Raw genomic sequence first — 11024 nt, 5'->3', positions numbered from 1 at the left:
CATAAAACTGACACTTGAAGTGGATCAAACAAAATTTCATTACGAGATACTTGAAGTGGATCGGAAGGAGTATTATTAATGTTAGTTTGATATGTTTATCAAAATCAATTTGTACTGATAATCGAAATCGCTTTGCATTCATCGATAGCAAAAGCATTGAAAAAAGTAGATCCGACCATTAAAATATATATATGAATGCATAAGGGCTCATGCCTCAATCAAACGCCTTTAAATTTTTATTTTATTTTTTGTACAGAGATGGAACAAGGTTAGGCGGATGTGGAGGTCGTGGAAGCAACGACCACGAAGGGAAAGAGTGTTGCACGCAAAAGAAGTACATCCACCCAAGCAGATGTAGGTATGTATCAATCAGTAAGTTTAAGAACTCATGCCTTAATGAACGAATCGGTGTTTTCATTTCAAACACGTATAAATATATATTTTTTTTTTCATGTACAGAGATGGAACAAGATTTGGTGGATGTGGAGGTCGTGGAAGCAACGACTAGGAAGAGAAAGAGAGTTGCACACAAAAGAAGTACAACGACAAGAGCCGTTGAACCTGTTGAACCTGTCAATTTCTAACCAAATAATTTTTTTATTTTATCTTTCAACTAATACATAATTTTATATTAAAAAAAATTAAAAGATTAAAGGGACTCTTTCAACATAACTGATTGAGGCGAGCTTAAGCAAAACACATCGAACTAGATTATAAGCTGAAATCTCTTAAAAATACAGATGTTATTGGGCATGTCGTGGAGAATGAAAAAATAAGGGAAATAGTCAAGCCAGATAAAACAATGAAATTGCTTACCTTTGTTCTAGAGGATTTGGAGTAAGTTTTTTTTTTCATCATTATTTATGATATAAAATTAATTATGTCATTGATCTAATTTTGTTTTATTTATTATGGTTTTTTATTTAAATGCTTATTTTTCCCCAATGCTCAAGGAAAAAGAGGATTAATTGCATTTTGTGGGATGTTTTTGTCAAGAAATTAAATGAAGCTCATCTGGATAGTCTTACTCAAACATTCGTTTTCGTATTTATATTTTGATGATTATCGAACTTCTAAAATATAAGTTATGGTATGATGATTATATATAGCATCCGTTAAAATAGTTTTTGAAGGAAAATGCCCTCCCGTCCAACGGACGGGCCCACTGACTAGTTATATATAGAAGGGATACAAGATTTAGAGTAGGGTTGAGAAATCATTTTTAATGACCCAAATTAAACTTCGTTGTATTTCAAGACGAAATCGTAAAGCCTTCCTCCAAGAAACTGTGCAACTTCGGGATGTTTAACCTGCACAAGAAAGAAGTCCATGGAAGAAATCTGACAGGAAATAGGGAACCAAGAAATAAGGAAATGAAACAGATCGATACGTTACCATTCCAATCTTCATAGAATCACACTTGAATTGAGCATACAAGTTGGTTTCTATTCCAGGACCCTGCCAATGTGAATTACAAGTTAGCTACTGATCTGTGATTACCCAATACGATCAATATGGATTGCTTCTTAAGTTGTTAATGAAAACATTACCATCCCTTCCAAGACAACAAGGTCAGCATCATTTGCCAAGTAGGCAAGCTCCTCTGATACTCGAGTTAGATCGATAACCTATAATTAAGAAGTTCAAGAGCAAAATTAGAGACCAAAAAACACATATACAGCGACGGATCCAATCATATATATGGATCATCCTGTTAATTTTAAAACAGACCTAGATATATTTATCTAACGTACCGGTAAATCAATGCCAGAATTAGCAATTAAAAGATTCGAAGTATCAACACCCATGAGCTGCCCCTTCTCATCCTTCAACTGGAAAATCGGAACATCGTGTGAGTCAACCGATAGGAATATATATGTATATCCACAATTCAAGGTTTATTACTTTTAAATACCTTTGATATAAGGGTGGACTACAGTCATGTGGTTTGAAAACGGAAGGTAAACATAAAATAGGGATATCGAAAACATAGAATTCGATTTTCCTTTTTCATGGGACCCATATATTTTTTTTGTGTTTTGTTTTTATTTGTTAATATATCTTGATCCTTATAAATTGTTTAAATTTATAGTTTGGTCCTTACAAAGTTTTTTCTAGTTTAGATTCTATTGTTAGTAGATGATTATTTAATTTTGATAATTCATTTTGTATGTTATTATTTTTAGAAGACGATGGTTCATCTTCTGTTATGTAATTAATATTATCTCTAATTAATTTCATGCTTGGCCTTCGAAATATTTGTTCTTTTATTATCGTATTATCTATTCTAGGTACTAAACTAATTGGTGTTGTTTTTATTGTTCCTACTTTGGCTGTTATGCCAAATAGATCTTCTAAATATATTTTATCTTTATCTTTGAATTGTATACTATGGTGACTATTAGATAGTGCATATCCTATTTCATAAGTTATTGTAAATGGATAGTCTTCTTTTGCCATTAAATTATCTCTATAAAATTTATATGCTATTATTAATGACCTATCTAGATTTTCTGTGCATAAAGGTATTCCTAGTTGAAGTGATACATTAAATTTTAATTTTGTATATGCTAAATTGCCATTTACTATTCCTATTATTCTATCTCGTGGATCCTGAATTCTATCATCACAGATTGCTAATCTTATTGGTGAATCTATTCCTTCCATGAATGTTGATTTTATTAGGATTTGAATGGGTTGATATATGAATATAACCTATTTTATCTTTTCTGCTTGCTTTATTTTTAATTTATTAATTTTTTCTTTAATTTCACTACCACTTATAATAGGTATACTAGTTTCTCCAGTCGTAGTTGAAATTTCTATAGGATATTCTGCAGTAATTTTTCCAAAGTAAAGAATATTTTTCCTACTTAGAAGATTTCTTAATGAATTTTTTATATCTTGTCCTTCTTTTAGATTTAATTCTTCTTTTTTAATTCTTTTGATTATATTTTTGTTAACTAAAATGTCTCTTTTGAAGGTACCTTTTTCTTCTTGTAGATCTAAGTAGTCTATAGTATTAATTGATGACGATGTAGAAGCTATTTCTTTTTCCATTTTTACCTATTGTAAAGTCTAAGTTGTTCCATAATGATGCAATAAAGATCAATTTTATTAGATATTTCTAGACGCACATCATTTAGGATTCCAATATTTTCTGGATCTAAATTTCTGATAATTATAAGATCATTATGACATTCGGCTATTTTATCTTCGCAATGATTTATTAGACTAATTAGATCTGGACTATTTTTTCTTAAGTGCATAAGATATATTCCTTGTGTTATATTTTCAATATAATTCATTGTTTTCTTTGCTAGCTCTGATACCAGAATTTTATATCGCGGATTAGAATTTGAATAATTGGCTAATTGAAAGAAAATAAATAGATTTTTATTAATAAGATAGGAATACAGACGCTTAATATAATCTAAATAGATTGGTCTGACCAATTTGCTTCTAATTCTTCAGTATCGTAATACATATTAGTTTCGTATAGATATTCTAATTGTATTTCAATATGGGTTAATATATCCATATTTTCTTCTATCTTCTTATATGAGTTATCGATTAATGAAAATAGATATGTCTTATATCTAGTTGCTATTTCTTTTGCTAGATCAGAAGGTAATATTCTTCTGAATGATATTTCTATTTCTTTAACTTTTTCTATATCTACTTTCTGTTTGCAATCGGAAATTATTTCTTCTAGTTGAGTTATTTTTTGATTAATTTCATTTTGTAAAACAAATAATTGTGTAGTACTGGAACTTTCAATTAAAGATAAATCAAGTGTATCAGTTGGTGAATCTATTAAATGTAAATCAAGTGTATTCGTTGGTGAATCCATACCTGAATCCTTCTGCTTTGCTAATGTTTTTGCTGAAGATCTTTGGATTCCTTGATGATAGATTGCTTTGATGCTTGGGTGTTTGATTGTAGTATTTTTATATGATGTTTGAGTATTTGATAGTAAAACAGATTTCCTATAAACGGGAAATCAAAACGTTGGTTTGTTATCAAACAAACAAAGGAGAATTTTATTTCACTCAATAAACTCTGAGTTCTAAGTGAACCAGAGGGTACATATTTATACACATAATAAGTGGACTATATTCCACTTTATACCCTTAGATATTACATTATTGATACATTATTGATGCCCTTAAAGATTTACATCAGGGCTTACGTTTTATTACAAGAAGACACAGATGTCTACATCTTGCTTTAGCTAGTGGATGTAATTATTTCATCATCTTTATTGGATTCTCTTGGCTTTTCTTCTTTGTCTTTTTTTCTCTTTGTTGTCTTCCATTATTATTGAGATAGAATCTGTAGAGTTGTTGTCTTTATTGCTGTGTAGGAGAGTGCATATTATTTCTTTTGTCCTGTAAGGCAGGTATTGTAGTGGTCCAGAGAAATCCGAAAATGGTCCTTCGAAAATCTGAACTGCTCTTAATCCTTCAGCACTTATTTCTTGATTATATTTTGAGTATATCAGAATGTTCTCACTCCTGTAGTTAATAAAATACTTTCATGAGTATCAATTTTCCCGGTGTTTCTTAGTATTCCGGCGAAATACTTGGCATTGAGTTCTTCAACTTCGATCTCTGATAGTTTTCGTCCAGTCGATCCATCTCTTGGTGGATAATTTTTATTTGATATCCCAAGAACCATGACTGAATAACTTGGGACCATTATTTTTTCTTTGTTGAATACTGGAAGAGAACTATATATTTTTATAAATATTTCTCTATCTTTTCCTATTCGGGACATATAGTTTCTTATAGCATGGGCTGGTCCTATAGGGAATTCTGAAAGTAGGTTAGTGCCCCTTAGATAGATAGTATCTATTAAGCCATGAATAAGAAATTTATATAGTGTTAGAGGGTTTGCATCAGGGAGAAATATTGCTTTTGGACTGGAATCTAGTTTGACTGTTGGGTAGAAGTGTTGGCTCATTTCTTTTTCTGAATAGTGACTGAGCATTGAATAACACTCATTAAATGATGAAATTGATGGTTGTTTGGCTTTATATTTTTCTTCTCTAGTGGGGATGTTAAGAATACTAGAGTTGGGAATTTTACCTATTGGGGTCATTTTTCCTGAATGTCTGATCGAGGATGATGGTGTTGAGAGTAGTTTGGTTTTGTAGTAGGGAGTTTCTGTTTGGATTTGTTGAATTTGATATTCTTCATAGGCTTTTTGAACCTCTTCTCTGGTTGTAAATGACTTATGTTGAATATTGGATTGTCCAGTAACAAAGGCAGAAATTTTGTGCCAATGATCGTAGACTCCTTTCATGGGTCCATTAAATATTGCATAGAATTTCGTTTGGGATGACTTTGTAGTATCGTACTGTAATGTTGGGGGAATGTTGTTCGATGAGTTTGAATTAGATGAAGATCCAATTACTGTTGTTGATGTTGATAATGGTAATGGATCCACCACGTTTTTGCTGCATAGCTCTGATGGTTGGATCTTTCCTCCTAGTTGAATAATGGCTGCTTCGAGTTGAGATATTTTCTTCTGTCTTTCTATTATTTCTTTCTGTTTTTCTTCAATTTCTTTTCTATTGATAGCTATTTGTTCTGTCATTCCTTTGATTATTTCTTCCATTCTCTTGTTAGGGTGTCTGCGATGACGTTGTTTTCTGACTTTATGTATTTTATTATTGCTGGAAATTGTCGTAGCTCTAGCTGCCACCTGATTAGTCTTCCTTGATTGAAGTTGCTTCGAATTTTGTATTGAATAAATCCTGTAAGATATTTGCTATCAGTACGAAGTTCAAACTCTTTGGGAAGAAGTTCAATCCTCCATTTTCTCATTGTTTTAAGACAAGCAAGTGTCTCTTTTTCATGTATAGGATATCTTTGCTCAGTTTCTGAGAAAGTTCCTGATATGTATTTGCATAGTCTTTCGACTTGTATATTTTTTGACTTTTCAGTCTGTATATTGATTTTTGCTTTCATACAGCCAGCCCAAGTTTCTTGAGAGGCATCTGTCTCCACAATCAGATAATCATCACTTTGTGGATTGTATAGTTTCGGAAGATATTTACAAGCATTTTTCAGCTTGTCTATAAGTATTGAATCATTATTACTCCAAGTCCATAGGACCTTTGTACTTAATTTCTTTTGTAATAATCTTCTTTCTTTGGCTAAGGACTTAAAAAATCCTTGATCTGAAATGTAATTTAAGGATCCTAAAAACCTCTGTAGTTGTTTCCTATCTTCTATTTTTGAAGGAAAACTATTTAGTTTTTTAATAACGTTATCTTGTAATTTTAATTCTCCATTTCCTGATATAGTTAATCCTAAATAATCTATTTCATTTCTAGCGATTATTGCTTTCTTTTTACTCAGAATTAAACCTTTTTCTTTGACTCTTTCTAAGACTAGTTTTAATTTCTTATAGTGATCTTCTAACGAATTATTTGTATAAATTAATATATCATCTATATATACTAAGCAGAATTCTTCTAATCCTTTTAGATTTTTATCCATAAATCTTTGATAAATTCCTGGTGCTTATTTTAATCCAAATGGTAATACGGTCCATTGGTAATGTTTATGAGGAGGACATGTAAAAGCTGTTAATGGTTTGGTGTTATCATGTAACCTTAATTGCCAAAATCCTGATTTAGCGTCTAAAGTACTAAACCAATGACTTCCTCTAATCTTTTGAAGTATATAATCTTTTCTAGGTAATTTATAAGCATCTCCTATTGTTGCTTCATTCATTTTTGTATAATTAATTACCATTCTTCTTTTTCCTCGTTTTATTTCATTATGATTTTCTACATAAAATGCGGGTGCAGCATGCCTACTAGTTGATTCTTCTAATATTCCTTTTTCTAGAAGTTCAGCACATTCTTTTGTAAATTCTTCTACATCAATTTTTGAATATGGGATTTTATTTTCTACATTTACTTCTTGATTAGGATCTCTTAATTTTATTTCTATTAGTTCCTGATTATTATTTTTATTTTGATCTAGTGGATTATCACTACATACATCTTCTAATAGATTTTCGACTTCTTTTTGTAATTCTATAGGTATACCTAACCTTTCATTTATAACTTTAAGTTTTTGAGTAATTTGTAATTTATTTAACCTTACTAATATTGGTATTTTTATAACTGTACTTTTCTGATTTTTGTAAGATGGTGCAGTTAGCTCTATATGATGCAAGTATTGACAAAATGGCTGATATAATTTTAGAAAATTATTTCCTATTATTATAGGCAATCCTGATTCTTGTTGATATATCGATGGTATTATAAATATATAATTTCTTATTTTTATTTTGTTAAAAAATGATGCTTTCCATATAAGATGTTTACTACCGTCTGCTATCGATATAACTAATGGTTTTTGTAGTTTATTCCATTGAAATGGAATTTTTGCTGAAGCAAAACACAAAGTTGCTCATGTATCTATATATGCATCATAAGGCTTTTCTTTATATTTTATTTCTATGAATGTACAATTAGGATTAGGTTTATTCATTTGAAGATGAATAATCTTCTTCCGAATCATAAGATTGACTACTATCGGATACCAATTCATATATTTCTTCTATTTCAGAATCTGAATCTTCTATTGGTTCTAGATGATTTTCTATTGCTATATTTAATATTTTTAATTTTTCTTTATTTTCAATTTTCTTTTTATTAGGACATTTATTTGCATAATGACCTTCTTCATTACATAGCCAGCATCTACATGTTTTCTTGTTTTCAGGGCAATATTTTTCTTTTTTATATGGTAATCTTCTTTTGAAAAACTTTCTTTTTCGAAAGTTGTTTTTCTTATAGTTGTATTTTCTATATTTATTTCTCGGGAATTTCCTCCATCTATATTTCTTTATGATTTTTCTTTTTTCTTTATTACATCCATAATTACCGGGTACTCTAGGATTATTTTTACAACATAGTTGTCGGATAGGGTGTTTAAGTTGGTTTTTTATAGATCGTTGTAAACATTGTTCAGCTATATAATTTTGAGTTATTTCTATAGCTCCTCCTAATGTATGAGCTATTCTATTGTTTGATACTTCTGCCATATATATATCTTTTATAGTTTTACTTAATGGCCATGGTAATTTATTTAGATATGTTTCTTTATGTGCTTCTCTAGATTCTGTAGGTAATTTATAATAGTATTTTTGAAATTCACATGTATAAGATTCTAGATCACATATATTGCAAATTTGTATATTATTAAGATGCCATAAAGCTTTTTCTGCTTCAGCGGCTTCAGTCGCTTTTTTCTTATCTACATCATCTTTTCCTAGGAATTCTCTATTTATGGTATCTACTAATGTGAAGAAAATTTCTGAGTTTGTTGTTTTTTCTCTTAGTAAGATATCTATTTGTGCTTGTGATAAAGTTTGTAAATAGTTTTTCACGGATCCTGTTACTTTGTAAGTAACAAAAGTCCAAACTAGATTAGGATTAAAATCCTGAAATATTTTTTCTAGTTGAATTAATAATCCTGTATTATTCATCCAGAGAGTCAAAGCTTCTTCTTTATTTTGAACACAGTCTAAATTTAGGATATCTATATTAGTTTTAATTGATGGTGTATATTCATCAGGAAATTTTTTCCATCTGTCATTTTGTCTAGTATAACCTTTTTCATTCATATAATCATTATGATAAAATTCTCTTCTTCTTTTGTGACCTGAAGTTGATTCCGGAATTTCTTCTAGTTTCATTCTAAATGGTAAATCATCTTCTGATTCATATCCATATACTACTTCTTCTTTATCATCATCTATGTTATAATTTTTATGCTCATAAGTTTCTTTTTCTTCTTCGATAATTTTTAGTTGAGATAGAAGTTGCCTAACTTCTGATATTTGATCGGATATATTTTCTTGTTCCATCATACAATTCTACGAGGTAATTCTAAAGTAATTATTCTTTTAGGTTTTGTAATAATAATTTCTTGTTGGATATTTGGGTATTGAATTATAGATTTTCCTTTTTCTGAGTTTAGTTTTTCAAATTTGTATAATTCTTCGTTTAATTTTTCTATAATATCTCCCTCCTCCTGAAAAATTTTTTCATTCTGATTTTCTAATAGATCTTTAATATTCTTAAGACAATTTTTTGAGTCATTAATTTCTTGATATATGTCTTTTGATTTATGTTGATTTATATGTTCATTTATTATAGAAAACGATTCTTCAATAGTTTTCTTATTTTCTATAATCATATTTTCTAGATTATTTAGTTTTTCATTTAATCCATTTTTAATATCTTTTAAATCTTCTTTTATTTTTACTATATCAGATGTTATTGCCATCATGTAGTTTCTAATTGTACTTTTAAAGTTTCTAAAGTTCTCAAATATTTTTTCTCCTTTTTTAATTTTTGTCTAGTATGTTCATATTGATGTATAAGATAACTAGCGTAATGTATTGTTTTCATTTTATGATGTGCTCTTATTAATTCTTGAAAATATTGTATATTGTCTTCATAAATTTCTATCATGCCTTTGGTTATTAGTATTTTTTGTCTTAAATCGATAAGTTGGTCGCGTAAAACAGTATTCATAATAAAAGGACTATTTTATTATTTTGTCAAAACTTAAAAGTATTTTTGTAAATAGGTGAAACAATTAATTAATGAGTTTAATTAAAGAATTGCATAGTCGAGTATATTGTTCTCGACTTTGCTTCTTTCTTCCCGATGATCGAGTTCACTGAATTCGATCTTCATATTTTTGTTTACACTGTCCGCAGACATCAATAATTCCGTTTACGTTTTATGTTTTCTACTTATATTTGTAATTAATTCTTGATATAACCTCAATCAGTTCAGGATATGTAATATCATTAATAGAAGGCAAATCATTAGCTGCCAAAATGACCTGCAGAAAAGAGAGGGGGAGAAAAATTGACAACACAAACCATTAAGGACAAATATTTTTACGGGAAAAATGACAAATAATTAAGAATGGAGGGAGTAGTTGTTTAGTCGGCACGGAAGAGGGAGTTAAGAACAAAATTTAAAACTTGAATAGTACAAAAATAGAGCAAGTTTGTAGCTAGTATATACATGAAAAAATATATATGAAAATTTGAAAATTACCATTCATGATTTAGTTCTCATTGAAATTAATGTTGTTAAAGGCATATACCTTAGTTCCACGACGGAGAAGCTCCCTAGCAAAAGGTAATATACCCAATATCAAATCTGCACCAGAATTGTCAACGAAGATGATGACCTGTCATGACATACAAAGAATCTGGTTAAAATGTGTACGTATTCTAATGATAATAGTACTTATGTACTCTAACATAATAGAAAAGATCGGATATAAGCTAATTAATGTGCAAAAACAATTAAATTTAAAGTTATAGTTACTGACTTGAATGAAGGAATGGCGTTGTAGAAGAGATTAATCCAAGAAATCTCAGTTGGGGTAGCTTTTTTCGGGTTGTCAGATGGGATTCTGTAAGGAATGGTGCATGCTTTGTAGTTTGACTCGATTGGAGTCAATAACAATGGACAGGGAACCATATCTGAGTTGCTCTCCATCGTTTTATTAGTTAGATTGCTTAAAAGTGTTAGCTTATTTCAGAGGAGAGGGAAGAAGATAAGAAAATGTTCGTTGATAATTCGATATATATATATAATTATCCCATACACAACCCCGCGCGTGCTTATAATGAAATAGAATATGTTAGCACATTGACATGAAAAAGTTAGCTATAAAAGAAAAAACACAAAAGATTTTTACTTATTAATATTTTAGAATGATGTTTTGATTTTAAGAAATAAACGATATTGTTTAATTAATTAGATATAATAAAGGTATTTTTATCGAAAAAAATATTTCTTGAATTATACATGATTATTTGTTCAATTTGGAGAAGCTTAAGAATTTATTTTTTTTCACAAAAATATTCTCAATGTAATAATTTTAATCAAAACATCAAGTATTGTGAAACGGATGTAATACGGACATGTGTCTAATAAAAAGTGATATGAGCATATGAGCTTTCTG

General features: G+C 29.5%; 1 protein-coding gene across 1 annotated transcript; it reads right to left on the bottom strand.

The window, feature by feature from the left end:
* Positions 1 to 1235: 1235 nt before the first annotated feature.
* Positions 1236 to 10555, bottom strand: LOC139884904 (damage-control phosphatase At2g17340-like). Its single transcript, XM_071868870.1, has 7 exons — positions 10382 to 10555; positions 10155 to 10241; positions 9812 to 9884; positions 1755 to 1834; positions 1551 to 1628; positions 1396 to 1458; positions 1236 to 1310 (listed from the first exon to the last, which is right to left on the bottom strand). The coding sequence occupies exons 1-7, from the start codon at positions 10553 to 10555 to the stop codon at positions 1236 to 1238; spliced, it is 630 nt and encodes a 209-aa protein (XP_071724971.1).
* Positions 10556 to 11024: the final 469 nt, after the last annotated feature.

This window comes from Rutidosis leptorrhynchoides, unplaced genomic scaffold (genome assembly GCF_046630445.1).
Source record: "Rutidosis leptorrhynchoides isolate AG116_Rl617_1_P2 unplaced genomic scaffold, CSIRO_AGI_Rlap_v1 contig62, whole genome shotgun sequence".
In the NCBI taxonomy this organism is placed as follows: Eukaryota; Viridiplantae; Streptophyta; class Magnoliopsida; order Asterales; family Asteraceae; genus Rutidosis; species Rutidosis leptorrhynchoides.
This window is presented reverse-complemented; position numbering and strand designations above follow the sequence as displayed.